Below are 27,363 nucleotides of genomic sequence, written 5' to 3'. Positions count from 1 at the left end.
TTGGGATTTGTTATATATTTTATACATTATATAAAATTATAATATAATACAATAATATACTATATCAGTATACATTATGTACTGTATATATAATATGTAAATATTACATATATGTAAAATTTTACATTGCTACTATGGTACTTTTTTGTCTACTTTATACCTGCATTATCCTTTCCATCCTTACCCTTTCCATCCTTTGTAACTGAGCTACTGTGTGGAACAATTTCCCTTGTGGGTCAATCAAGTTTGTCTCAGTCTAAATGTAAGTCTAAGGTATGTACTCCAGTAATATGGTAATGTGACACTTGGGTTCATTACGGAAACATTTAGGAAGAAAAATACAAAACATAAACGTGCTTAACTTTTGTGTAAACAACTTTTATTAATCTTTAAAATAAAGCGTAAAATTCCCTAACTGCTGACAGGTAGTTTTCCAATAATGAAAATTCTCAACGATAACAAATGAAAGTAAGAGTATTGTAATTGGTATTCCGCCCTATTTTTGGTGTGCCTTCTTCCCCCACATCCTGTTTCTAACCATTCCACTTTTAAAATGTTCAGCTCATATGACACGCTTGCTAGCATTTTTTTTATTTATTTGTTTGACCAAATTTCCACATTTCCAGGAATTCCACATTTTACAGGATATTTCTTCCCATTCAAAATGAGGGGATATTTTTTCAAACTTCCACATTACACATATTCCTCAACCTTTTTTGATTGATTGATTGAAACTTTTATTAGTAGATTGCACAGTACAGTACATATTCCGTACAATTGACCACTAAATGGTAACACCCCAATAGGTTTTTCAACTTGTTTAAGTCGGGGTCCACGTTAATCAATTCATGGTAAACTGATTCAAAGTCAAAATGCTCCTTGCTAGGCTAGTAAAATAATGTTAGCATGCTAACACTATCTTTTTTTAAATCTATTTTTGCAGGTATACACCTCAGTCATAGATATTTTAGTACTTGATGCCAGCTGTTGGCAAGCTAATGTTTGCATGCTAGCTTTTTTAGCATTTTTTTTGCAGGTACACACCTCAGAGTAATATTTTGGTATTTGATGCATGAATATAAATCGATCAATCAATGTTTACTTATATAAGCCACAACGACATCCTCGGCTCAGATCCCACATCAGGGCAAGGAATAACTCAACCCAATGGGACAATGAGAAACCTTGGAGGGGACCGCAGATGTGGGGACCCCCCCCACCGGGCGACCGGTGCAATGGACGTCGAGTGGATCTAGCATAATATTGTGAGAGCCTAGTCCATAGTGGATCTAGCATAATAGTGAGAGTCCAGTCCATAGTGGATCTGTGTAAAAGAAAGGGCATCTCTATCCTCCTTCAAAACCGCACTAAAACAACACCTCCAGGCAACTTCAACCCTAAACTAACACCCTCCCTTCCACATCATACCTCTTCGGATTGTAAATAATCAAATGTAGACACTTGTTCTTATACTTTCTGATCTCTCTCTGTGTCCACTACCTGCTGTACATATCCTACCAAGTCAGTCCTACACTGTTCCAATGTCCATTTCTCTGATGATGCAATTGTTGATCACTGAAGTGTTGATACCAACCAACCCTAACCCCCCCCCTCCATATCCCACACCCCGGATTGAAAATAATGTAAATAATTAATTGTATATACTCTGATGATTATCTTGTGTGATGACTGTATTATGAAAATAGTATATATCTGTATCATGAATCAATTTAAGTGGACCCCGACTTAAACAAGTTGAAAAACTTATTCGGGTGTTACCATTTAGTGGTCAATTGTACGGAATATGTACTTCACTGTGCAATCTACTAATAAAAGTTTCAATCAATCAATCAACCAATCTAATATAATATTGTGAGAGTCTAGTCCATTAGTGGGGGCCCTTAGGGAGATTTTAGGGTGTGTTCGCTCACTTTTGTCTAAAAGCGCCAAATTTGGCACAGGTGTAGCTCAGGGCATACTTAAATGATTTGGCTACTGTTTTAGGCTGGCTCTGTGGCTCGTTTTGTACGGCTTCAGACACTCTGCACCATCTAATTAGTACGGCGGCTTTCGGCAACCCCCGGCCAGAGGTCCAGGGCACAGATCGCTATATAAATGACATTTGTAAAGTTACAAAAGATTTTTAAGTTAGTGTTATTTGCGGATGATACAACAGCGTTTTGTTCAGGAGAGAACACACAGAAGCTAATACAAATAATAACAGCAGAAATGAAAAAATTAAAGGTCTACTGAAACCCACTACTACCGACCACGCAGTCTGATAGTTTATATATCAATGATGAAATCTTAACATTGCAACACATGCCAATACGGCCGGGTTAGATTAGTAAAGTGCAATTTTAAATTTCCCGCAAAATATCCTGCTGAAAACGTCTCGGTATAATGACGTTTGCGCGTGATGTCACGGATTGTAGAGGACATTTTGGGACAGCATTGTGGCCAGCTATTAAGTCGTCTATTTTCATCGCAAAATTCCACAGTATTCTGGACATCTGTGTTGGTGAATCTTTTGCAATTTGTTTAATGAACAATGGAGATAGCAAAGAAGAAAGCTGTAGGTGGGAAGCGGTGTATTAGCGGCCGGCTGCTGCAACACAAACACGTAGCCGGTGTTTCATTGTTTACATTCCCGAACGATGACAGTCAAGCTTTACCATTGGCCTGGAACAGCCTTTACCATTGGCCTGGGACAACAGAGACTCTTACCAGGAGGACTTTGAGTTGGATACGCGGAGATGGGACAACAGAGACTCTTACAAGGAGGACTTTGAGTTGGATATGCGCTACCGTGAGTACGCAGCTGCGGCTTCCAAACATTTGATCGCTTGCCCGTACGTGCATGCCGCTATGTGCATGTCACGTACGTAACTTTGGGGAAATATATGTGCTGTATGAACTTTGCGGAGGTGAACGGTACTTTGGGCTGTGGGATTGAGTGTGTTGTGTGGGTGTTTGAGTTGTATTGGTGGGTTATATGGACGGGAGGGGGGAGGTGTTTGTTATGCGGATTAATTTGTGGCATATTAAATATAAGCCTGGTTGTGTTGTGGCTAATACAGTATATATATGTCTTGTGTTTATTTACTGTTTTAGTCATTCCCAGCTGAATATCACGTCCCACCTGCCTCTCACAGCATCTTCCATATCTGAATCGCTTCCACTGCCCTCTAGTCCTTCACTCTCACTTTCCTCATCCACAAATCTTTCATCCTTGCGAATCGCTCTCGCTGCTGGTGTCCATGATTGTAAACAATGTGCAGATGTGAGGAGCTCCACAACCTGTGACGTCACGCTACTTCCAGTACAGGCAAGGCTTTTTTTTATCAGCGACCAACAGTTGCGAACTTTATCGTCGATGTTCTCTACTAAATATGGCAATATTGCGAAATGATCAAGTATGACACATAGAATGGACCTGCTATCCCTGTTTAAATTAAACAATTTCATTTCAGTAGGCCTTTAAAAATGGTTTGACAAAAACAGACTATCTTTGAAATAATGCTATTTGGTAACAGTAGAAGGGAAAGTCAAACACAAATACATATAGACGGAATACAAACTGAAAGAGTAAATGAAACCACATTTCTAGGTATGATTGATGATAAATTGAACTGGAAATCTCATGTAAAAAATATACAACATAAAGTAGCAAGAAACACATCAATTATGAATAAAGCTAATTATGCATTGGATCAAAAATCACTTCATATTCTCTACTGCTCACTAGTGTTACATATCAGAGTTATTGTGTAGAAATATGGGGAAATAACTACAAAAGTACACTTCATTCATTAACGGTGTTACAAAAAAGATCAGATATAATAATACATAATGTTGGATATAGAGAACATACAAACCCTTTATTTATTGAATCACAAATACTGAAATTCCACGACATAGTGAATTTGCAAACAGCTAAAATTATACACACGGCAAACTACAATCTGCTAGCCAAGAATGTACAACAATTCTTCTCAACAAAATAGGAATAATATAATCTTCGAGAAAAATGTAATTAAAAACATTTGTACGCACGTACAACACTTAAAACCTTCAATATATCAGTATGTGGAATTAGATTATGGAATGGATTAAGCAAAGAAATCAAACAAAGCACTAATATGATCCACTTCAAGAAACTCTTCAAACTTAAAGTGTTTACAAAGTACAAAGAAGAAGAACCATGATAAACATTCTGAATTTATCTCATCCATCCATTCATTTTCAAGATAATCTTACTCATCTCACCATATAAAATATAATTTAATTCACCAATTATTATTTATTTATTTTTGTTGTTATTACTTATGGAGTATATTGTGACTAAATTGAGAACAGGAAGTGAACAAAAGTTTTAGCAACTGCTATGTAAAGGAAAAGGGGTAGGACTAAATAAGCTCTGCTTCTTCCTACTCCTTTTCGAACATGTTGAATAGAGAAACTGGACATTGTGATGCATCATGTTGTATGCATGCATGTGTGATGTATCATGTTGTATGCATGCATGTGTGATGTATCATGTTGTATGCATGCATGTGTGATGTATCATGTTGTATGCATGCATGTGTGATGTATCATGTTGTATGCATGCATGTTCCAAATAAACTCAAACTCAACTCAACAGAAAGCAGGTCCATCAAAATTTCCGCGGGAATTTTCTAGTTAACTTTATTATGTTACAAATAACTTACTGTTAATATTGTAATAAGAAATATATATATATATATATATATATATATATATATATATATATATATATATATATATATATATATATATATATATATATATATATATATATATATAGGGTTATAGTTATTGCTTTCTTAGGATAAATTAATTAAATGTACGATTTTTTTTTAGAAATGTTTGGTAAGATAAATGAAATGTCACAATGATTACTTTGGTAGTACAAATACAGTGCTATTTTAGAAATGAAATATTAGGTTTTAAAGATTTTAGCGACGTTAAGTAAACATTTATAATGTAAGGTTATATATATTATATATAAACGTAATATGAATCGATATTGTTTAAATATTGAGGCGGGATAAATAGGATGAGATAAATGAAAATTGAAGCGAGCTGGGCTTATAGGGATATCTCCATATTAGCTTCTTCCTGTTGTTGTTGATACTTAAAATTGTTGTGAACGGAATGTCAGCATGAATTCCATATCGCTGTAGAGTAAAAACAAAATAGGACAAGAAGAAAGAGAAGTTATATTTAAAGATAACTTACCCAGCTTACGAGGGGTAAAGCCGCCACTGCAGCTCCCATGATAGCCTTCAGTGAGACGTTCGCGGTGCGTCAACTATTTGACAACTCCGCTTCCTTTTCGTTGTTGTTCGTCACGATGCTCTTCTCTTCTTAGAGCTCTCATATTTGTACGAAAGACACTGTTGTGGTCCAAGCGTCAGCAGAAAGACACCTCCTACAACACGCCCAAGCTCCTGCTACACTATTTCTAAACACTGCGGTCTTTTAAAAAAAAAAAGTATTTATTTCCTGCCACAGACATTAAAGGCATCACCTCCGTTGACGTCACCACCTTTTTAGCTTTATAAACAAAACCAGCAATAATTCTTACTCTCAAATTGCTCTAGCGAAGATGTGCACCTTTTTTGTATATAGGGCTGTCAAATTTTTATTTTTTTAAAACAGAGTAATAACTTCGGAATTTGGATTAGCCATGATCAATCACACGTGATTACTCATTTGCATAATTAAAATATGTTTAAGACCCCAACGAATGCAATTGTACAGTTAGAATGTCATCCAGGAACGCTTTTAAACGTTTACCTCAATGCATGTCATTTACTTGAACAAAACCTGGCAAGTTTGATTTAAAGTTCTTTCACACTATATTTTTTTGTGTGAAATTTGCCAGCCAGCATAACAGTACTGATATGCATGATTAATCCAAGCGTGTAAATCAGTGGTGCCCAAACTACGGCCCACGGGCCGAATATGGCTCGCCAGCGTCCAAAATCTGGCCTGTGGGAAGCCCCAGGTTTAATTTTTCTTTTTTTTAATTGCAATTAATTAATTTAAAAATATATATATATTTGTAGTCCATACATCATAATTATTATACCGAGAGTAACAAGCGATAGAAAATTGATTAGAAAGGACAGATTAAATTTTTTTTTTTTTAAATACTACTAATAAAACTTTATATTTTAAATTTAAATTAATTTGTTTTATTTTATTATTATTTTTAATCTGTCCTTTTTAATCCATTTTGTACCACTTGTTACTCTCAGTGTCTCCTAGCCGCTCAGGCCATGTTCTTTAAAGATGCATTTTTCCATCGAAAATGTGACATCATCGCGCTCGGAATATATATATATATATATATATATATATATATATATATATATATATATATATATATATATATATATATATATATATATATACATATATATATATATATATATATATATATATATATATATATATATATATATATATATATATATATATATATATATATACACACAGTTGTGGTCAAAAGTTTACATACACTTGTAAAGAACATAATGCCATGGCTGTCTTGAGTTTCCAATCATTTGTACAACTGTTATTTTTTTGTGATAGAGTGATTGGAGCACATACTGTGAAAAATGTGTATATATATATATATATATTATATATATATATATATATATATATATATATATATATATATATATATATATATATATATATATATATATATATATATATATATATATATATGCAAGCGTTATTTCTTTCTATTCATAGTCATATTTGAAAACAGCTAGTGTTTTTCCATTTGTTCTCTTTCTGTTTGTCCGCAAGTAAACTGTGTGTGTTAACCTTGAAGACTTGGAATGTAAGACTTGGAGTATCCCCTTATATCGTATCTTTAGTTGAACAATGAGCCTGTATGTCCCATCTGGGGAGGGTGGAGGCTGTTTGCGGATTCAAGAAGTAGTCTCTTCCGTATGAGTGTTAGAACAACTTAGGGAGACGGGGTGAATGTATTGGTGTAGGTCAGGGATCGGGAACCTTTTTGGCTGAGAGAGCCATGAAAGCCAAATATTTAAAATTATTTCCGTGAGAGCCATATAATATTTTTTAACACTGAATACAACTAAATGTGTGCATTTTTAAGTAAGACCAACATTTTTAGAGTCTCTTATTATTTTTAATAACATTGTTATTCTGAAGCTAACCAATAATAAATAAAATACTTCTCACCATTAATGCAACTTTTTCAACAGGTGCGGTAAAAAAACGGATGGATGGATTAAAATGCATGAGAAAGTTTATATTTTGACACTGTGATTACCAGCGGAATTATTCATTACTTATCGTGTTAAGCAATGTCAGCTAAGATTTATGAGAGCCAGATGCAGTCATCAAAAGAGCCACATCTGGCTCGAGAGCCATAGGTTCCCTACCCCTGGTCTAGGTTGTTCTCCTGAAATTTCAGTAAAACTTGTTGCTAATCCTATTCTGTTCTGGTGATCCTTCTTACTCAGCAAATATGTCATCCGAAAGAATTTGGGATTGACCAGTAACTTAAATTCCCTTGGAGGAAGAACTGGTCAGAACGCAACAATACTTGTTGGTTACAAAAAACATTCATGAAGTTTGGTTATTTTATGAATTTATTATGGGTCTACTGAAAATGTGACCACATCTGCTGGGTCAAAAGTATACATACAGCAATGTTAATATTTGCTTACATGTCCCTTGGCAAGTTTCACTGCAATAAGGCGCTTTTGGTAGCCATCCACAGGCTTCTGGTTGAATTTTTGACCACTCCTCTTGACAAAATTGGTGCAGTTCAGCTAAATTTGTTGGTTTTCTGACATGGACTTGTTTCTTCAGCATTGTCCACACGTTTAAGTCAGGACTTTGGGAAGGCCATTCTAAAACCTTCATTCTAGCCGGATTTAGCCATTCCTTTACCACTTTTGACGTGTGTTTGGGGTCATTGTCCTGTTGGAACACCCAACTGTGCCCAAGACCCAACCTGCGGACTGATGATTTTAGGTTGTCCTGAAGAATTTGGAGGTAATCCTCCTTTTTCATTGTCCCATTTACTCTCTGTAAAGCACCAATTTTTGTTTCATCTGACATCACATGGAAAAAGATAAGACCTTCTGGAGGAAAGTTATGTGGTCAGATGAAACAAAAATTGAGCTGTTTGGCCACAATACCCAGCAATATGTTTGGAGGAGAAAAGGTGAGGCCTTTAATCCCAGGAACACCATCTCTACTGTCAAGCATGGTGTTGGTAGTATTATGCTCTGGGCCTGTTTTGCTGCCAATGGAACTGATGCTTTACAGAGAGTAAATGGGACAATGAAAAAGGAGGATTACCTCCAAATTCTTCAGGACAACCTAAAATCATCAGCCCGGAGTTTGGGTCTTGGGCGCAGTTGGGTGTTCCAACAGAACAATGACCCCAAACACACGTCAAAAGTGGTAAAGGAATGGCTAAATCAGGCGAGAATTAAGATTTTAGAATGGCCTCCCCAAAGTCCTGATTTAAACGTGTGGACAATGCTGAAGAAACAAGTCCATGTCAGAAAAAAAACAAATTTAGCTGAACTGCACCAATTTTGTCAAGAGGAGTGGTCAAAAATTTTAGCAGAAGCTTGTGGATGGCTACCAAAAGCGAAATTATTGGAAACTCAAGACAGCAATGACATTATGATCTTTACAAGTGTATGTAAACTTCTGACCACAACTGTGTATATATATATATATATATATATATATATATATATATATATATATATATATATATATATATATATATATATATACTCATACTTTGTCACTAATCATATTTGTATCATTTATTGTATTATTCGTTTCTGAACAAATAAAGTTCAAATAAAGTACCACTAGAACAACTAAAGTTGAAATACGATATAGTATTTTATCTAGTATGACTTTTTGTACAAATACTAATAATTCGCATTGACAAGATCATGCATCGTATGAAGTTAGAAAAGGTAAAGGTCAGATGTGAATGATATTGTAGGTTGGGGCTGTGGCCTGAAGAGGGCGCTCTCACACTTCGGCAGATTAAGATGACATTTATGCAAGGTCCAAACAGAGTGAATGATAAAATCAAACCAAGTAATTTTTGAGTTTGGGTTTTGTAACCCTTTGTTTTTTTTCAATAATTGAACATCAGTTTTACAATTAATGTTGACTTTTAAGATGAAACATTTAGCTTACGTGCAAACCTCAATGCAAGTATATACTATACCAGAGCTGGGCAAATATTTAGACTCGGGGGGCCACATTGACAGAAAAACTGTGTCTGTGGGGCCTATGTGTGTATAAATGATATATAAATGATAAATGGGTTATACTTGTATAGCGCTTTTCTACCTTCAAGGTGCTCAAAGCGCTTTGACACTATTTCCACATTCACACACTGATGGAGGGAGCTGCCATGCAAGGCGCTAACCAGCAGCCATCAGAGGCAAAGGGTGAAGTGTCTTGCCCAAGGACACAACGGACGTGACTAGGAAGGTAGAAGGTGGGAATTGAACCCCAGTAACCAGCAACACTCCGATTGCTGGCACAGCCACTCTACCAATTCGCCATGCCGTCCCTTACACATTTCGCTGTAAAAATCTGCTGTACAGTATGTGTGTTTGGGCCCTTTTTTTCCAGGAACACTAATACCAAAAGTCACAATGTCTGATAAGAGTTCTAAAAACATTCTGACAGACCACCTGAAAAAAACGGAATGGAATTTTTGTTTTTTACCGAATGGGACACCCGAAATGTACATTAAAATAAAAAAAGTGGGATTTACAATATTAACTATGAACAATAAAACACTGAATATTAACAACCTGTATACATCTTTTACTTCTCAGACCAGCTCCTCAATAGACATCTTTTACAATCAAAATATGAATGCAAAGTGTAATTAACACCTACAATATATATATTATCACTTTCATGCAGACATTTGTCATAAATATTTGCTTCCGCATCTCTTCCTGACACGTGTTTGGGGCTGGCTGCTCTGGAAACAAACCCCGCCCACTCTGCTTTGTTCCTCGTCTCAGCTGCTGTGACGTAGATTACCGTAATAACTCCTACAACACCCAAAAGCGCAGATTTCAACCATTGAAATACTTTCTCTAGTTCAAGACTTACGGTCATTTAAAAACAGCACCGCACATCACAATGGCGGCGACAGTTTTAATGTTAAAGGTCTAAAAAAAAAAAACTATGTAGAACGTGCGGCGGGCCGGATTGAAAATCTTAATGGGCCGCATGTGGCCCGCTGGCCATACTTTGCCCAAGTCTGTACTATACTAATAAATGATGAAATCAGTCAGTATTTACACCCATCCTAACACACACTTCTTTGGAAAATAGCACTTTTGTACCAAATTTATACTTGTATACTATATTGCCAAAATTATTTGGCCACCTGCTTTGACTCACATATGAACTTGAAGTGCCATCCCATTCCTAACCCATAGGGTTCAATATGATGTGGGTCCACCTTTTGCAGCTATTACAGCTTCAACTCTTCTGGGAAGGCTGTCCACAAGGTTGCAGAGTGTGTTTATGGGAATTTTCGACCATTTTTCCAAAAGCGCATTGGTGAGGTCACACACTGATGTTGGTCGAGAAGGCCTGGCTCTCAGTCTCCGTTCTAATTCATCCATCCCAAATGTGTTCTATCGGGTTCAGGTCAGGACTCGGTGCAGGCCAGTCAAGTTCATCCACACCAGACTCTGTCATCCTTGTCTTTATGGACCTTGTTTGAGCACTGGTGTACAGTTATGTTGGAAGAGGAAGGGGCCCGCTCCAAACTGTTCCCACAAGGTTGGGAGCATGGAATTGTCCAAAATGTTTTGGTATCTTGGAGCATTCAAAGTTCCTTTCACTGGAACTAAGGGGCCAAGCCCAACTCCTGAAAAACAACCCCACACCATAATTCCTCCTCCACCAAATTCCACATTTGGCACAATGCAGTCCCAAATGTAGCGTTTTCCTGGCAACATCCAAACCCAAACTCGTCCATTAGATTGCCAGATGGAAGCGCGTAATTCATCACTCCAGAAAACGCGTCTCCACTGCTCTAGAGTCCAGTGGCGACGCTTTGCATTGGACTTGGTGATGTATGGTTTAGATACAGCCGCACGGCCATGGAAACCCATTCCATGAAGCTCTCTGCGTACTGTACGTGGGCTAATTGGAAGGTCACGTGAAGTTTGGAACTCTGTAGCAACTGACTGTGCAGAAAGTCGGCGACCTCTTTGCACTATGCGCTTCAGCATCCGCTGACCCCTCTCTGTCAGTTTACGTGGCCTACCACTTCATGGCTGAGTTGCTGTTGTTCCCAAACACTTCAATTTTCTTATAATAAAGCAGACAGATGACTTTGGAATATTTAGGAGCAAGGAAATTTCCCCACTGAATTTGTTGCACAGGTGGCATTCTATGACCGTTCCACGCTGGAAATCACTGAGAGCGGCCCATTCTTTCACAAATGTTTGTAGAAACAGTCTCCATGCCTAAGTACTTGATTTGATACACCTGTGGAAGGACCAAGTGATTAGGACACCTGATTCTGAGCATTTGGATGGTTGGCCAAATACTTTTGGCAATATAGTGTATATACTCAACTCCTAACATGGACTTTGTTGTTTTTCATTGATTGAACACCCTTTTTTCCCCCAACCTTTATTGAAGCAGACATGGAGAAAGCAATGAACATAAAACCATTCCATCCATCCATCAGCTCACGACGATGAATGAATTGCACAATAATATTCACTATTGATCCTTCCCGAGCAGACGCAAACACAGCTCCACTCCGATTGAGGATCAAGTCCAGGCTGCACGGTACATCGTGGAAACAATGAAGAACTGAGGTATAAAAGGATCACAGTATGTGGTGTAAACTTTAAGCAAGTGTTGGATTGTGGAGCCTGGGAAAGTGTTAAAGCCCAAAAAAAGGTGTGCAGACACACTGGTGCCATCATGGGGGGGAATTTAACACGTTCTACTTTTGTGATCTTACAAAGCCTTTGACGAGTTAATTAAATAAATCAACATAACAGTAGTAAATACAATACGTATGTACCCTGAATGATTGTGGAAGACGCAACACATTAGCTAATAGTGAGCAACTCCAAAAGGCACTGTCGGTAAAGAATGAGAGTAACGCTAATCAAATTAAATACAAATCATACTCTCCTTGTTAGAACGTGTCAATCATTTCAGGCCTGAAAAAAAAAGCTATCATTTGTACAGAGTTAAACACACATTCTTTAGGGTCAATGGTGTTATTCTCTGGGTTGAGCAGTAGAAGAAGTGTGAAAAAGACAAATGATAAAGGAGTCAGATTTCCATGGACAAAGTAAACAAGGCACTAAACGCAACCTTGGGCCACAGACTTAATGGTGATCGTAAAGCAAATATCACGGGACAAAGCAGCATGGCAGGAAGTGTCTTCATTGTCGTCACACACACACACAACAGGAAGTGAAGTACCAGCTCCAGGCAAAGATGCACACCTGCAGAAGTAAAAGAACATGTTTTATTACAAGCAAGATGTTCATATCTTTGCCTGTCTATATCTTACACTATATCATACCTTTGTAGAGTAGTACTGTACTTACTATGGTAAATTGGTATATGATTGCACCACATTACCAATTTTTGGAGATACAGCTCATCTCTCCGTAAGGTTGGATATAAATTTGGCCGGCAATAGAGCTTTTAATACTATCGTTATATTGTGACGATGCATGTTGTAAATTTGACTGTGACAAGTTGGCGAAAGGACACTGGACACAATGTCGCATCCTCAATAGTGGTTACCATCGCTCCACAGTACAAGTCACTAATCTTACCTGCATAGTAGCAAATGAACTATGTTTTTCTACAAGTACCTGGAGTGCAAGGAATAGCTAAACAAGCTACACTACACAACGTAGGAAGATACAATAGGCCAGTGTTTTTCAACCTTTTTTGAGCCAAGGCACATTTTTTTTTTTACAAGAAAATAAAATACGGAGGCACACCACCAGCAGACAAGGTTAAAAAATTAAACTCCACCAGGTTGTTGTGCCTTATTTTGAGTTTGTTGTTGTTTTCCAGTGTGTAGTGCTTTAGTTCCTGTCTTGCGCTGTTATTTTGGTGGCTTTTCCTGTTTTGTTGGTATTTTCCTGTAGCAGTTTCATGTCTTCCTTTGAGCACTATTCTCCACACCTGCTTTGTTTTAGCAATCAAGACTATTTCAGTTGTACTGACGCTATCCTTCTTTGTGTGGAAATTGTTGATTGTCATCTCATATACGGATGTACTTTGTGGACGCTGTTAGCTCCACACGCTGCAAGTCTTAGCTGTCGTCCAGCATTCTGTTTTTGTTTACTTTGTAGCCAGTTCAGTTTTAGTTTCGTTTTCCATAGCCATCCCTAAGCTGCAATGCCTTTTTTAGGGGCACTCACCTTTTGTTTATTTTTGGTTTAAGCATTAGATACGACGTTTACAAAGCAATTAGCTACCTGCTGCGACCTACTGATATGGAAGAGTATTACACGGTTACTCTGCCAAGCTCAAGACAGCACAGACACTTAACGGCACTTTATTTGCGGATTATAAATACTGGTTTGCATAAAATATTTTTTAACCTATTAGGGGAAATTACATAATCTCCCATGGCACACCAGACTTTGTCACACGACACAGGTGTGCCGCGGCACAGTGGTTGAAAAACACTGCAATAGGCCATGCTAACTGCTAAGATAGAGCTCTTAAATGTAGAAAAAGGTGGGCAGATGCAAACAGCAATGATACCAAGTATAACAGACCTATCCAACTGGCTAGCCGAACATCCCACAAATTGGCTTGATGAAACCATTAAAACTAGGGTTGATCATGTATGCAACACCCCCGCCACCCCGAAGGGCGCAACAGGGAGGCATATGTGTCCCAATAAAGCAGCAGTGCGGTGAGTAAAAGAAGACGACTTTTTAAATTCTCCAAAAAATAAATTCTAAATAAATTGCAAAAACTAGCTAACCTGACTCTCCCCAGATCCTTGTACCGGTAGTTTGCTGAGCTCCTCACATTGATCTGGGAGTTTTCAATAGGAGATTTATTTCAGAAGGCTGGGCCTTGTAAAAAAATAATTGTATGTGATTGGATAAACCACTTGTCCGTTATCTTGAATGACGTGCTACTTCAACCACTCACATCCAAATCAACCCGTGACGCTGATGAGAGCGACGCTGGGAAATGCAAACCCGGTCGGAAAAAGAGCCAAAACATCCTTGCCACCAATGAATGCCTTCAAAACCGTTCTCTGTTCATCTTTTAAATAATTAATATTCGATAGATTCGACAAAACAGTTGCAATAGAAGAATCACTGTCAGCACGTGCCGCCATTGTTGTTTGAATCACAGTCGCTTCGGCGCTACATCACATCTATGAAATCCCGCCCGGCGATCCTGATTGGTTCATTAGTTTTCGCTATCTGGAAGGAGTTCGCAATGCCTTCGAGCCCAGACCCTTGTGTGGAGCTCAGCGAACTACAAGGGTCTGGCGAGAGTCAGGTTAAAAACTAGCTGCACACGGTGGAAACGAATAGCGAAGGCCGAATAATGAATTTATTGACATGTGGTGTGAAAGCCGATGTGTTTACCTTGCAATTAAGTAAACGCCGTCTCAAAGGAATATAACCTGCAGAGGCACTTTCGAATGAAACATCCACATTTCGATGTCCGGCCATTGAGTTCTCGGGCTCTTAAAACTGCGGCCCTCTTCAATATGTAGTTAAATAGCCCTGAAATATATAGTATCATCAGTGTATGATCAATAATACGTTGATTAAAATATATATATATATTTTTTAATCACAACAACCTAGTTTTTTGTTAGTGATTACAAACTCAGGAAGTAAGTCCATGGAGACACAGCAGGGCTTTAAGGGCACTTTTTTACTCATGTTTTTTTTCCCCACTATTGACTTTATTTCACTCAAATATTGTATGTAATGAAAAGAGAATAAGGAAATAATTTAAATATTTGATATTTTTGACCGCAATCCTGTGTTTTTGTCGGATTATAAGTGTGATCAAAAATGTAATCATTCAATAATGTTGAAAATTTGATGTATCAACCGGCTGTATTGATTTATCTTGGGTTCGGTACCTCCACCAAGGTTAAGAACCACTGTTCTAAGGGCTAATTCACACTGCAGTTCAATTGCGATTTTTTTGCCCATATGCGACCTGTATTGGATTTGTTCATGTCAGTGTGAACAGTGGACTTCCAAATGTTTCATATCAGACCTAGGCCTCCTTTATAAGTGGATACACATAAATCAGATAATATGAAATCGGATATACATGCGATGCGTCCTCAATAAGAATGCTGTGGTCGCATTCATCTGACAGAACGTCATTAAAATGCGATAAGCATCATAATTATTCGCCAAAATAGACATTTACAAAATAAATAGTTGACAAATGAGAAGAAATCCGGTGAAAATAATATGTTTTAGGAACTCAGGTGAAAGCAAAATATGCCGTAAAACTGCCAGAGCCAAAATACCTGTCCTCTTCCCTCTTATTCTTCTACGTGCAAAAAAATGTGGTTCTGCAAATGGACACCGAAAGGGACAAGCGGTAGAAAATGGATTGATGGAAATGTTGACTTTGATTGTGGACAGCACAGTGGCGGTTCAGTCCCGGGCTCGGGGTCTTTCTGTGTGGAGTTTGCATGTTCTCCCCGTGACTGCGTGGGTTCCCTCCGAGTACTCCGGCTTCCTCCCACCTCCAAAGACATGCACCTGGGGATAGGTTGATCGGCAACACTAAATTGACCCTAGTGTGTGAATGTGAATGTTGTCTTGTCTATCTGTGTTGGCCCTGCGATGAGGTGGCGACTTGTCCAGGGTGTACCCCGCCTTCCGCCCAAATGCAGCTGAGATAGGCTCCAGCGACCCCGAGAGGGACAAGAGGTAGAAAATGGATGGATGGACTTTGATTGCACAAAATCCTTGAAAATTCCACAAATGCGCCAGTACTGAGACCAGCTCGAGTTGAAGCCAAGTTCAATTCCATAAACATTGCAGTGCGTGCGACGTCATGTCTGCATGCATGACAGGTTGCATTCACTTTAGAAATCGCATTTTTTTGTATTGTCAATTTCTTTGTAATGTGAACTATGGCTGGGCGATATACCGGTATTACAAAATATACCGGTATACGACAGCTACCGGACATTTGACAGGAAAATATGTCCTCATATTATTGTCAGTGACAGAGCATGACATGACCAGGAGTACGTTTGGGGTAAAATGTTATATGATGCGCCTTGTCATTCAATAATTCACATTTGACATCTGCTGAAATTAACCTTGAGCGTCTGGAAATTCTGCCCTTACCGCGGACTTGCAGGCATGCACATATCTTTGTGACTCAACTATTGGTGCAAACTAGAACTTACATACGAAGTGAATCAGATTTTTTTTTAAATTTTTATATCTACATTTTTTAAAATCACCTTTTTAATGTTTGCTCTGAGTCAGATACTTATCAGAACATGTACTGAATTGTCTTCTCACTGAACTCTCTAAACGAGCTGTAAAGCAGCTGCAGTACATCCAAAATGCTGCTGCTCGAGTCCTAACTATCCATCCATCCATCCATTTTCTACCACTTGTCCCTTTTGGGGTCACGGGGGGTGCTGGAGCCTATCTCAGCTGCATTCGGGCGGTAGGCGGGGTACACCCTGGACAAATCGCCACCTCATCGTCCTAACTAGAACCAGGAAATACTACCATATTAATTCAGTGCTTAGGTCACTGCACTGGCTTCCTGTTGCTCAGAGAATAGACTTTAAAACATCTCACCTTGTGTACAAGTCTTGTGACAAAGTATATCTCTGACATGTTAGAGCCATATGAACCATCTCGAGCTCTTGAGAACCTCACCCGCTGGTGCTTGGAATCAGGACCAAAAATGATGAAACTGCGTTTCAGTTTTATGCTCCAAAAATCTGGAATAGTCTTCCTAAAGATGTGAGGCGGGTGATTTTAATTTGAAACATTTTTATTTTAGCCTTTTTTAATGTTCTGTAAAGCGCTTTTAATTGCCTTGTGTACGAATTGTGCTCAATAAATAAACCTGCCTTGCCTTACTAAAATATTTTATTCATTTTATTTTTGTCAACCAACAGAGATAGGACTCCACTTGTTACGATTGTTGCTAACGGCAATGCAGAATTTTATTGGCTTTGTTTTATTAGCCTCATTTATATATGTTGTTTATTTTTTTCATTTTAATTAATCATATTCAGAATGTTTGCGTTGCTTGTTGTCTATCAACAAAATAACTGAAGTTTTAATATCAATAAACTCCAAAAATGTTTTGTAATGATTGTAATTGTTTGCATGGGTTAGAATTGCAGTAGTATAAAAATTACTTGCGACTGCTACAAAATTAAATTACTAACCAATTTGTTTCTCATGTTTTCATGAAACGTACATAACATTTGTAATTAGCTGTGTCCTTTTTACATCGGAAATCAAACTTTTGTCCCAGATCCTTTCCTTCACCTAGATCAGTGGTTCTTAACCTGGGTTCGATCGAATCCTAGGGGTTCTGTGAGTCGGCCTCAGGGGTTCGGCAGAGCCTCCGCCGCAGCGGTCAAGACACACCAGACTCATGAAGTGATTAATGTGAACCCCTTAATTAAACAAGTTGAAAAACTTATTCGGGTGTTAACATTTAGTGGTCAATTGTACGGAATATGTTCTGTACTGTGCGATCTACTAATACAAGTTTCATTCAATCAATCAATTGTGTAAATAAAAACTGTAAAGTTAACATTTGAATGACAATAAAAAGGTCTAAGTATTATGGAGACACCCAAACAATGTTCCCTCTAATTTGCAAGTGTGTAATTTGTTGTGAGTTGGTTTTGTTCTTTAAAAAAGGTGATGTTCATGCACGGGTTAATTTTGTGCACTAGTAAAAAAAACATATAACTTTGTCTTGAATTTGAACAAAAATAAATAAAACTAACGGTAGTTATTGCCAATTAACTGATAAATTGTCCCAGGTATCTAATTTAGACGAAGCAAAACAGGCTGAAGAAGTTATGTGACTGTTACCTGAGGGAGGATCAGGATGAGCGCCATGCAGGACATGTAACCTGGTCCATTCTGGTGTGCAGCTGAAAAGCATCCGGTCGGTCCTGAGGGTTGACGGCGAGCATGTCCAGCAGCAGCTTCCTCACACCATCAGACATGCATGACCTGCGCTTCTGTGGGATGTTTAGTACCATCTTTGGATTCTCTAGCAGCGCCTCACCCACTGGCACAATGTCCGAGCCTTGTCTCACGTAGCTTCCAAGGAGCTCTCGCTTGGACTCTGCATCGATGAAAGTAATCCTCTCCAACATGGCCCAAATGATGATGCCAAGAGCAAATATATCAGCCTTGGCAGTGTAGTGACCTTCCCACACTTCAGGAGCCATGTAAAAGTCAGAACCGCATGCCGACGACAACCAAAACTTGTTCACGTTCACATTTTTGTTCTTGTCCTCGCCGTCTTTGCCTTCATTGGCGTTTCCTAAACCTGCACAAACTTTGCTCAAGCCAAAGTCTGCCACCTTGAGAACGGGAGTCCCTGAGCTCTCTGAGATAAGGATGTTGTCTGGTTTGAGGTCTCGATGTACAATCTTGTTTTGGTGCAAGAAAGCCACAGCACAGGTCAGTTGCAGCATGAAGCTGGTGTTGGTCTGCGAGTTGGGCCGCCGAGACAGGATGAATTGGTTGAGGTCACCACCTTCACAGAACTCCATGACGAACCACAGGTAACACGGCTCCTCTGAAGGGGTGAGCACTCTCTCACCTGTAACACACATCAGTAATGCAGTCAAAGATATATTTTGTGGGTTAGTCAACTTTTTTAGTTTACAATGATGGGAGTCCACTGAACTCCTTGGGACCTTTAAAGCAAATGGAGAAAAGTTTAATAGTTATTTTTGTAACAGCTTAGTGGGTAGCAGTTACAGTATAAATAAATATTTCTAAATGAAAGTCATATTTAATGTTAGGACGTGCCTAAAAATTTCTTGAGCTGATGGCTAAATTAGATCCACTGAATATGTCTACGCTTCTTATTCTGATTAGTTGACTAATTAAGATAATTAATAACTAGGGTTGTACAATATACCGGTATTAGTATAGTGCCGCGATACTAATTAATCATATTCGGTACTATACCGCCTCTAAAAAGTACCGGTACCCCACTCCCCGTCACGTTGTGTCATTGCTGGTTTACGAGCAGACGAGCATGTTCGGCAGCGCACAATCACAGAGTACTTACAAGCAGACACAGTGTGTCGACAGAAAAGGAAGAACGGACGCATTTTGGCTTAAAAACTAACAATAAAGGTGAAGTTTCAACACTGAAACGCCCACCGGAAGAGATGTTTTAAGACATGGATAGCTAGCTAGCGGCTTAAGTCTAGCCACAGTCGGCAGTGTTTTAGGTACTTCTAAATCACTAATCCTGGTCTCCATGGCGACAAATAAAGTAAGTTTCATACAAGTATCATCCCTGCAGGACGAGGAATAGCTAAACATGCTTCACTACACACCGTAGCTCACCGGCGTCGTACCTGAATGTAAACAAACGCCATTGGTGGATCTACACCTAACATCCACTGTAATGATCCCAAGTACAGTAGCATATCTAGTCGATACTACTATGATTACATCGATATTTTTTGGCATCAGAACATTTTCTTTCGTTTTAAAAAAAAATTATATTATGTTTGTAAACTCAGGAAATATGTCCCTGGACACATGAGGACTTTGAATATGACCAATGTATGATCCTGTAACTACTTGGTATCGGATTGATACCCACATTTGTGGTATCATCCAAAACTAATATAAAGTATCAAACAGAAGAATACATGATTAATACATTTTAACAGAAGTGTAGATAGAAAATGTTTAAAGAGAAAGTAAGCAGATATTAACAGTAAATGAACAAGTACATTAATAATTCATTTTCTACCACTTGTCCTTAATAATTTTGACAAAATAATAGAATGAAAAATGACAATATGTTACTGCATATGTCAGCAATTAAATTAGGAGCCTTTGTTTGCTTACTTACTATTAAAAGACAAGTTGTCTTGTATGTTCACTATTTTATTTAAGGACAAACTTGCAATAAGAAACATATGTTTAATATATTGTGAGATTTTTTGTTAAAATAAAGCCAATAATGCAATTTTTTGTTGTCCCCTTTATTTAGAAAGGTACTGAAAAGTATCAAAATAAATTTGGTACCGGTACCAAAATATTGGTATCGGGACAACACTAATTGGTAGTAATAAAGAGGATTACAGTAAGTGTGTTTTATCTGTAACATAAGTAGCACTTAATTTTCCACACTAAGGCTTTATTCCAAGTCATCTTCTTTGCTTACTGCAATAATATTGTACCGTGGCCTTAATACCGTGATAATATCATACTGTGAGATTTTAATATCGTTACATCAAAACGTATCTGTATGTAGAAACGGCTGGTTGCATCTAGGGTTGGGTATCGTTTGAATTCGAACGATTGCGATTCTTTGTTTCGATTCCGATTCCTGACGATTCTCGATTCCGATTCTTTTAAGAGGCCGGGTCAAAAAAAAGTTTAGGATATTTTAAATGAGCTAGATAACCTACAGTCTTTCTGAATGAAATAGTCTGACATTCTCCATCAATTTTAATTCTATTAACTTTTTATGAACTTTACTATAAATTCCTCACAGGGCTGTTTTCAACTAGAATATAAATATCAAATCTATGAACTTGAATATAAATATTATAAATTATGAATACATTTTCCCAGGGGTACACTTTCCTCAAGAGAGCTTTATTTTTGAAAACCTCATGAAAACACATTTACACACAAGTGTATGATGCTGCCGGAAACCTCATGAAAACACATTTACACACACAAGTGTATGATGCTGCAGGTACTTAAAAATGTTACCGTGCTCCCACTGATGGGCTAACCTGGTGCAGAAAAGAAAATAAACGATAAGAAACAACTTGCAAAACCCAGTCCAGATTAGCAGCAGGTACAGTATAAAATCAGACAGTTTTTGTTTAGGAAAATGACCACATCCGCCTTATCAGGCAGGATGCGTGAGCGTTCTGGACAGATAGTGTCTCCTGCTGTGGAAAATACACGTTCGCTGAGTGTGGAAGAAGCTTGAACGCATAAATAGGAGAAAGCGAGATATGACAGCAAAGGATAAGTCTTTTGTTGGTTCCACCGGACAACCACCATGCAGCAGGGTCGTCAGACATAAGTATCGGTGGAACGTCCTGGTACATCTGCAGCTCTCTCTCCACCCGTTTCTTGATGGACATGGAGCTCTGTTATTTCGCGGTTATTTCATTTTTTTTGGTAAAGTAAAGCCACACTTTCGACCGCCGACGCCCGCTATCCATGCTTGAGCTTGACTGACTCGCTCTGCTAACACTTCCGGCGGTGGGCGCTTCTTCGTTGGTGTTCAGCGGCTTCTTCTTCCGGTTCGGCGGACATATTTTTTTCCGGTCGACGGACTGGTATCGAAAATAGGAATCGAAATTTAAACTTTTGAACGATTCCGGGAGAATCGGAAAGTTAGGCCCGGTTCCAATCGATACTCGATACCCAACCCTAGTTGCATCAGCTCTGCTCTTTTAATGTCCTTTGTGTTCTTTGATGTTTCCATCTTACACACATGTTTATGTGTACTATGGCTATGATGTTATTGCACACTTGGCCTCAGTCCGGACCCCGGACTTATAGACTGAATTTTTTTTTCTCTCAAACCCCCAGAACCCCTACCCAGCGTTTACCTGTTGCTCCCCTTTTTTTGTAAGGGGCGCCGGAAGTTGGCAGACCCTTCGGCGATCCTGTTCTGTCTCCCTGTAATGTTTATCTGATCTTGAATGGTATTGTGCTGAAAATCTTAATTTCCCCTCTGGGATTATTAAAGTATTTCTGATTCTGACACAGTACCAGATGGTTTGCTCACGTAAAATGAAACAGTTCTATGGTGCAGTGTTTTTCAACCACTGTGCCGCGGAACACTAGCGTACCGTGAGATATTGTTTGGTGTGCATTGGAGGTTATGTAATTTCACCTAATTGAGGTAATTGTAATACGCAAATGTGCTGTTGTAGAGTGTCTGTACTGTCTAGAGCTCGGTCTATCAGTAGGTGGCAGCAGGTAGCTAATTGCTTTGTAGATGCCGGGAACATGATTTGTTGTGATCACAATATGCGGGAGGCTGTGTGCAGGCAAAAAAGGTATCTAATGCTTAAACCAAAAATAAACAAAAGGCGAGTGCCCCTAGGAAAAGGCATTGAAGCTTAGGAATGGCTATGCAAGACGAAGCTAAAACTGAACTGGCTGCAAAGTAAACAAAAACAGAATGTTGGACGACAGCAAAGACTTACAGCGTGTGGAGCAGAGACGGCGTCACGGCGTCCACAAAGCACATCCGAGGAGCGCAAGACACTAACTTTACTTCTTATTCATAGCTGTATGTAGAAATGGCGGTTGCATCAGCTCTGCTCTTTTAATGTCCTTTGATGTTTCCCTCTTACACACATGTAAGGTAGATGTGTGCTATGGCTATGAGTTGTTGTTTTTTCCCTTGGCCTCAGTCTGGACCCCCTCTCCAGGGGCCTAGGCTTAGACAGATTTATTTTTAATTTAATTTTATTTTTTCTCACCTCACCCATTGTTTACCTGTATCTCACCTTTTTTGTAAGGGGAAGTTGGCAGACCTGTCAGCGATACTGTTCTGTCTCCCTGTAATGTTTGTCTGATCTTGAATGGGATTGTGCTGAACATTTTAATTTCCCCTCGGGGATTAATAAAGTATTTCTGATTCTGAAAACACAACACACAGGAAAACACCAAAAACAACTCCAAATAAGTCAGAGCGTGATGTGACAGGTCTTTGACATTACACCTACTTTGAGACAAGAGCTATAGTGACGCACGCTTGATTATGGCTTGAATTAATATCCAACAATTGCGAGAACGACTTTTTATTATCAATATCGGCTGCTTAAATTTAATTATTTTATGTTTTCTGCTCGTGGTGTGCCTCAGGATTTTTTCTATGAAAAAAAATGTGCCTTAGCTCAAAAAAAGGTTGAAAAACACTGCTTTGATGTACTTGTCAGTTAAAGGGTAGAGTGTGGTTTTATATAAGTGTACAGCTCTGGTAATGGGTACATTCGCACCTGCACAAATGTACTTCAAAATGTAACAATCAAAATAAATATGACTTTTTTTTTGTTTACTAGGGCATGCATATATAATATGCATTAGTTTGACCATTTAAAATCAATGATAATAAAAAGGAGATGCTTGGAAATAGCATAAAAATGCCCCAAAAACTTGGAAAAACGCGATTGATAGCGTTACTTTTTGGTGTAACCATCATGAGCGTTCTGTTCAGGTATATTTCTTTTATATTTTGATAAATCATCATATTTATGTATTACTAAATTTAAATAAGTATTGATCAATCTTTAAGCTGTGTGTATTTGATTTCAGTTTGCTTTCGACATCTTATTTAGAATTGTAGTTGAAACTTTTACAACCTTGTGTTGCGCTCATGATGGCGTAACCAAACTAGATTTCATTTAATGATCTTATTTTGAATATTTATTCCCTTTTTTACATTTAGTATATTTAAATATTCATTTATAAACATTGAATACATTTCAAATATCAATAAAATGCAATTGCCTTCATCTTATAGGGTAATTTTTAGTTACACCAAGTCATGAGCGCAACACTAACCTTCATCACTTTGACTTGTAATATCTCTAAATCTGGTGGTGTTTTATGCTTTTTTTCTTTTTGGAACATGTACTATACATATAATACAATAAAGTCCCATATAAAATGATGTTTCTAGCAATACTTTAATTTTGCCTTTGAAAGTAACACTCCAATGTCCATTAGTGGAGCTGGACACCTAAAGTAACACTCCAACGTCCATTAGTGGAGCTGTACACCTAAAGTAACACTCCAATGTCCATTAGTGGAGCTGTACACCTAAAGTAACACTCCAACGTCCATTAGTGGAGCTGTACACCTAAAGTAACACTCCAACGTCCATTAGTGGAGCTGGACACCTAAAGTAACACTCCAATGTCCATTAGTGGAGCTGTACACCTAAAGTAAAACTCCAATGTCCATTAGTGGAGCTGTACACCTAAAGTAACACTCCAATGTCCATTAGTGGAGCTGTACACCTAAAGTAACACTCCAATGTCCATTAGTGGAGCTGTACACCTAAGGTAACATTCCAATGTCCATTAGTGGAGCTGTACACCTAAAGTAACACTCCAATGTCCGTTAGTGGAGCTGTACACATAAAGTAACACTCCAATGTCCGTTAGTGGAGCTGTACACCTAAAGTAACACTCCAACGTCCGTTAGTGGAGCTGTACACCTAAAGTAACACTCCAACGTCCGTTAGTGGAGCTGTACACCTAAAGTAACACTCCAACGTCCGTTAGTGGAGCTGTACACCTAAAGTAACACTCCAACGTCCATTAGTGGAGCTGTACACTTAAAGTAACACTCCAACGTCCATTAGTGGAGCTGTACACCTAAAGTAACACTCCAATGTCCATTAGTGGAGCTGTACACCTAAATTAACACTCCAACGTCCATTAGTGGAGCTGTACACCTAAAGTAGCCCTCCAACGTCCATTAGTGGAGCTGTACACCTAAAGTAGCCCTCCAACGTCCATTAGTGGAGCTGTACACCTAAAGTAGCCCTCCAACGTCCATTAGTGGAGCTGTACACCTAAAGTAGCCCTCCAACGTCCATTAGTGGAGCTGTACACCTAAAGTAGCCCTCCAACGTCCATTAGTGGAGCTGTACACCTAAAGTAGCCCTCCAACGTCCATTAGTGGAGCTGTACACCTAAAGTAACACTCCAACGTCCATTAGTGGAGCTGTACACCTAAAGTAACACTCCAACGTCCATTAGTGGAGCTGTACACCTAAAGTAACACTCCAACATCCATTCGTGGAGCTGTACACCTAAAGTAGCCCTCCAACGTCCATTAGTGGAGCTGTACACCTAAAGTAACACTCCAACGCCCATTAGTGGAGCTGGACACCTAAAGTAACACTCCAACGTCCATTAGTGGAGCTGTACACCTAAAGTAACAGTCCAATGCCCATTAGTGGAGCTGTACACCTAAAGTAACACTCCAACGTCCATTAGTGGAGCTGTACACCTAAAGTAACACTCAAACGCCCATTAGTGGAGCTGTACACCTAAAGTAACACTCAAACGCCCATTAGTGGAGCTGTACACCTAAAGTAACACTCCAACGCCCATTAGTGGAGCTATACACCTAAAGTAACACTCCAACGTCCATTAGTGGAGCTGTACACCTAAAGTAACACTCCAATGCCCATTAGTGGAGCTGTACACCTAAAGTAACACTCCAACGTCCATTAGTGGAGCTGTACACCTAAAGTAACACTCAAACGCCCATTAGTGGAGCTGTACACCTAAAGTAACACTCCAACGCCCATTAGTGGAGCTATACACCTAAAGTAACACTCCAACGTCCATTAGTGGAGCTGTACACCTAAAGTAACACTCCAATGTCCATTAGTGGAGCTGTACACCTAAAGTAACACTCCAACGCCCATTAGTGGAGCTGTACACCTAAAGTAACACTCCAACGTCCATTAGTGGAGCTGTAAACCTAAAGTAACACTCAAATGTCCATTAGTGGAGCTGTACACATAATGTTATGACATATGTGGTATGACATATGTGGTGACTCCATTTTGGGAGACAAATGGACCCATCCCCCTCAAGGCTGTCATGGCGACAACAATTGTCTGGGATCATTCAGGGTTTCACTGCACTCCCTTTTCCTTCTTCCAACCATAAAATATTGCTTAAAATTAGCTGTCAACGCCAAAAATGCCCTTTGGCAAGAGTTAGTATAGTTGTTAGGACATGGTGACGTCACAACTAAAAGAGCTTGATAAGAAAATCAGTGCTAACGTGACTCAGCTAGAAACAGCTCACTTGTTGTATAAAGTTACACAATATGAGGCTAAAAGTCACCTTTGAGAGACGTTTCCACAAGGCGTAGATAGTGCTTGGAGCGTTTGTTCCCATGGCTCATTTTCTGGGCCATCTCGTTCCTTTGTAGGACGCACTCTTCCAGCTGCACGACGTTCTCATGGCGTTTCTCCAAGCTGGCCAGAGCCCAGAACTCCTGCAGGGCGAGCTCCACGTTCTCCGGCGCGTCGCACCGGAGCTTCTTCACCGCCACCCTGGCACCGGACCTGCGGGCCAGCGCCTCGTACACCACGCCGTACGTGCCCCTCCCCACCTCCCGGAGCAGGCTGTAGCGCGGAGCCATGACCTTCCGCTGCAGGTCGCCCCGCTTGAAGACCCCGACGTGGTCCGCCATGTCATGGTCGTTGCCGACACTCAAGCATCGTAACACGGCGCCGTCGTTAGCTAGCCCCGCTGTTAGCCTGGAACAGGCTCGCGCGCTCCTCGTGCGTCTCCGGCAGTTGTCGCCACCAACCGCGCTCATCGTCACTCACTTGATTCCAACGTCATTATTATTATTTTTTTTTTACCAACGGTAGTGTCGATAAAACGACGTTGTCGAGTTTTGAACTGTAGCAGCAAATAGAAAGTCGAGCAACATAAGGGAAAGGGGCTGTAGGCTTTGAAGTTGAAAGAAAATAACGAGGCATAAAAATGACTTCCGGTGAGCTTATCAAAATAAAAGGGTGAACGTAATTTTAAGGCAACCATTTGGTGGAAACTACTTTCACATAAAAATTTTTTTTTTAAAGGAATTTTACCTTTGCAACCTCATTATACTATTGGCTAAGTTTTATATTCATAAAACTCATTATATTTCAGTGTATAATAATCATTCAAAGTCAAACACGCATTGATAATTTAATAACAATGGGAATCTTATTTTGAAACGGAAGGCATCGATTTCCGCCGACGTTCCAGCTGCGTGTTGGGAGTACGGGGTCACACGGTTCAGTGAAGCATTTGTAAATAACGCAAACGACAAATGTTACTTTTAAACCGTCCAATACATTCACCACTATTTTAATATTGCATTGAATGTTTCACGATCAACGTATGGAACTCTTCAAATAACAGTTGGAGGCGTTCACGGTCCTCAAGTATGCTGTTTGCGCATGCGGCGTAGCAAGTGCCGATTGCTTTGTATCATGTTTTTTTTTTTT

General features: G+C 39.1%; 2 protein-coding genes across 3 annotated transcripts in view; both read right to left on the bottom strand.

Moving 5' to 3' along the window:
* The window catches only part of LOC133643072 (serine incorporator 1-like), a 46,627-nt gene extending 41,244 nt beyond the window's left edge, over positions 1 to 5,383 (bottom strand). Inside the window, exon 1 of one of the 2 annotated variants that reach the window (XM_062037482.1) lies at positions 5,263 to 5,383. In XM_062037482.1, the coding sequence (XP_061893466.1) occupies positions 5,263 to 5,301 (39 nt within the window). In that variant the 5' untranslated portion in view covers positions 5,302 to 5,383. The remainder of the gene's footprint in view (positions 1 to 5,262) is intronic. The other variant, XM_062037483.1, reaches the window with a different exon arrangement.
* Positions 5,384 to 11,728: 6,345 nt separating this feature from the next.
* On the bottom strand, positions 11,729 to 26,845 carry LOC133643568 (serine/threonine-protein kinase 35-like). Its single transcript, XM_062038224.1, has 3 exons — positions 26,204 to 26,845; positions 18,180 to 18,921; positions 11,729 to 12,569 (listed from the first exon to the last, which is right to left on the bottom strand). Exons 1-2 carry the CDS (start codon positions 26,682 to 26,684, stop codon positions 18,191 to 18,193), a joined length of 1,212 nt encoding a protein of 403 aa, XP_061894208.1. The 5' UTR covers positions 26,685 to 26,845; the 3' UTR covers positions 11,729 to 12,569; positions 18,180 to 18,190.
* Positions 26,846 to 27,363: the final 518 nt, after the last annotated feature.

This window comes from Entelurus aequoreus, linkage group LG26 (genome assembly GCF_033978785.1).
Source record: "Entelurus aequoreus isolate RoL-2023_Sb linkage group LG26, RoL_Eaeq_v1.1, whole genome shotgun sequence".
Classification (NCBI taxonomy): Eukaryota; Metazoa; Chordata; class Actinopteri; order Syngnathiformes; family Syngnathidae; genus Entelurus; species Entelurus aequoreus.
The sequence above is the reverse complement of the archived record's forward strand: the minus strand, read 5'-3'. Positions and strand labels throughout refer to the sequence as shown.

Excerpts from the sequence above, each read along its gene's own strand:
- LOC133643568 (XM_062038224.1), bottom strand. The coding sequence starts at position 26,684 with ATGAGCGCGGTTGGTGGCGACAACTGCCGGAGACGCACGAGGAGCGCG. Across the intron at positions 18,922-26,203 it reads TGTGGAAACGTCTCTCAAAG|GTGAGAGAGTGCTCACCCCT; the intron begins GTGACTTTTAGC and ends TGTGTGTTACAG.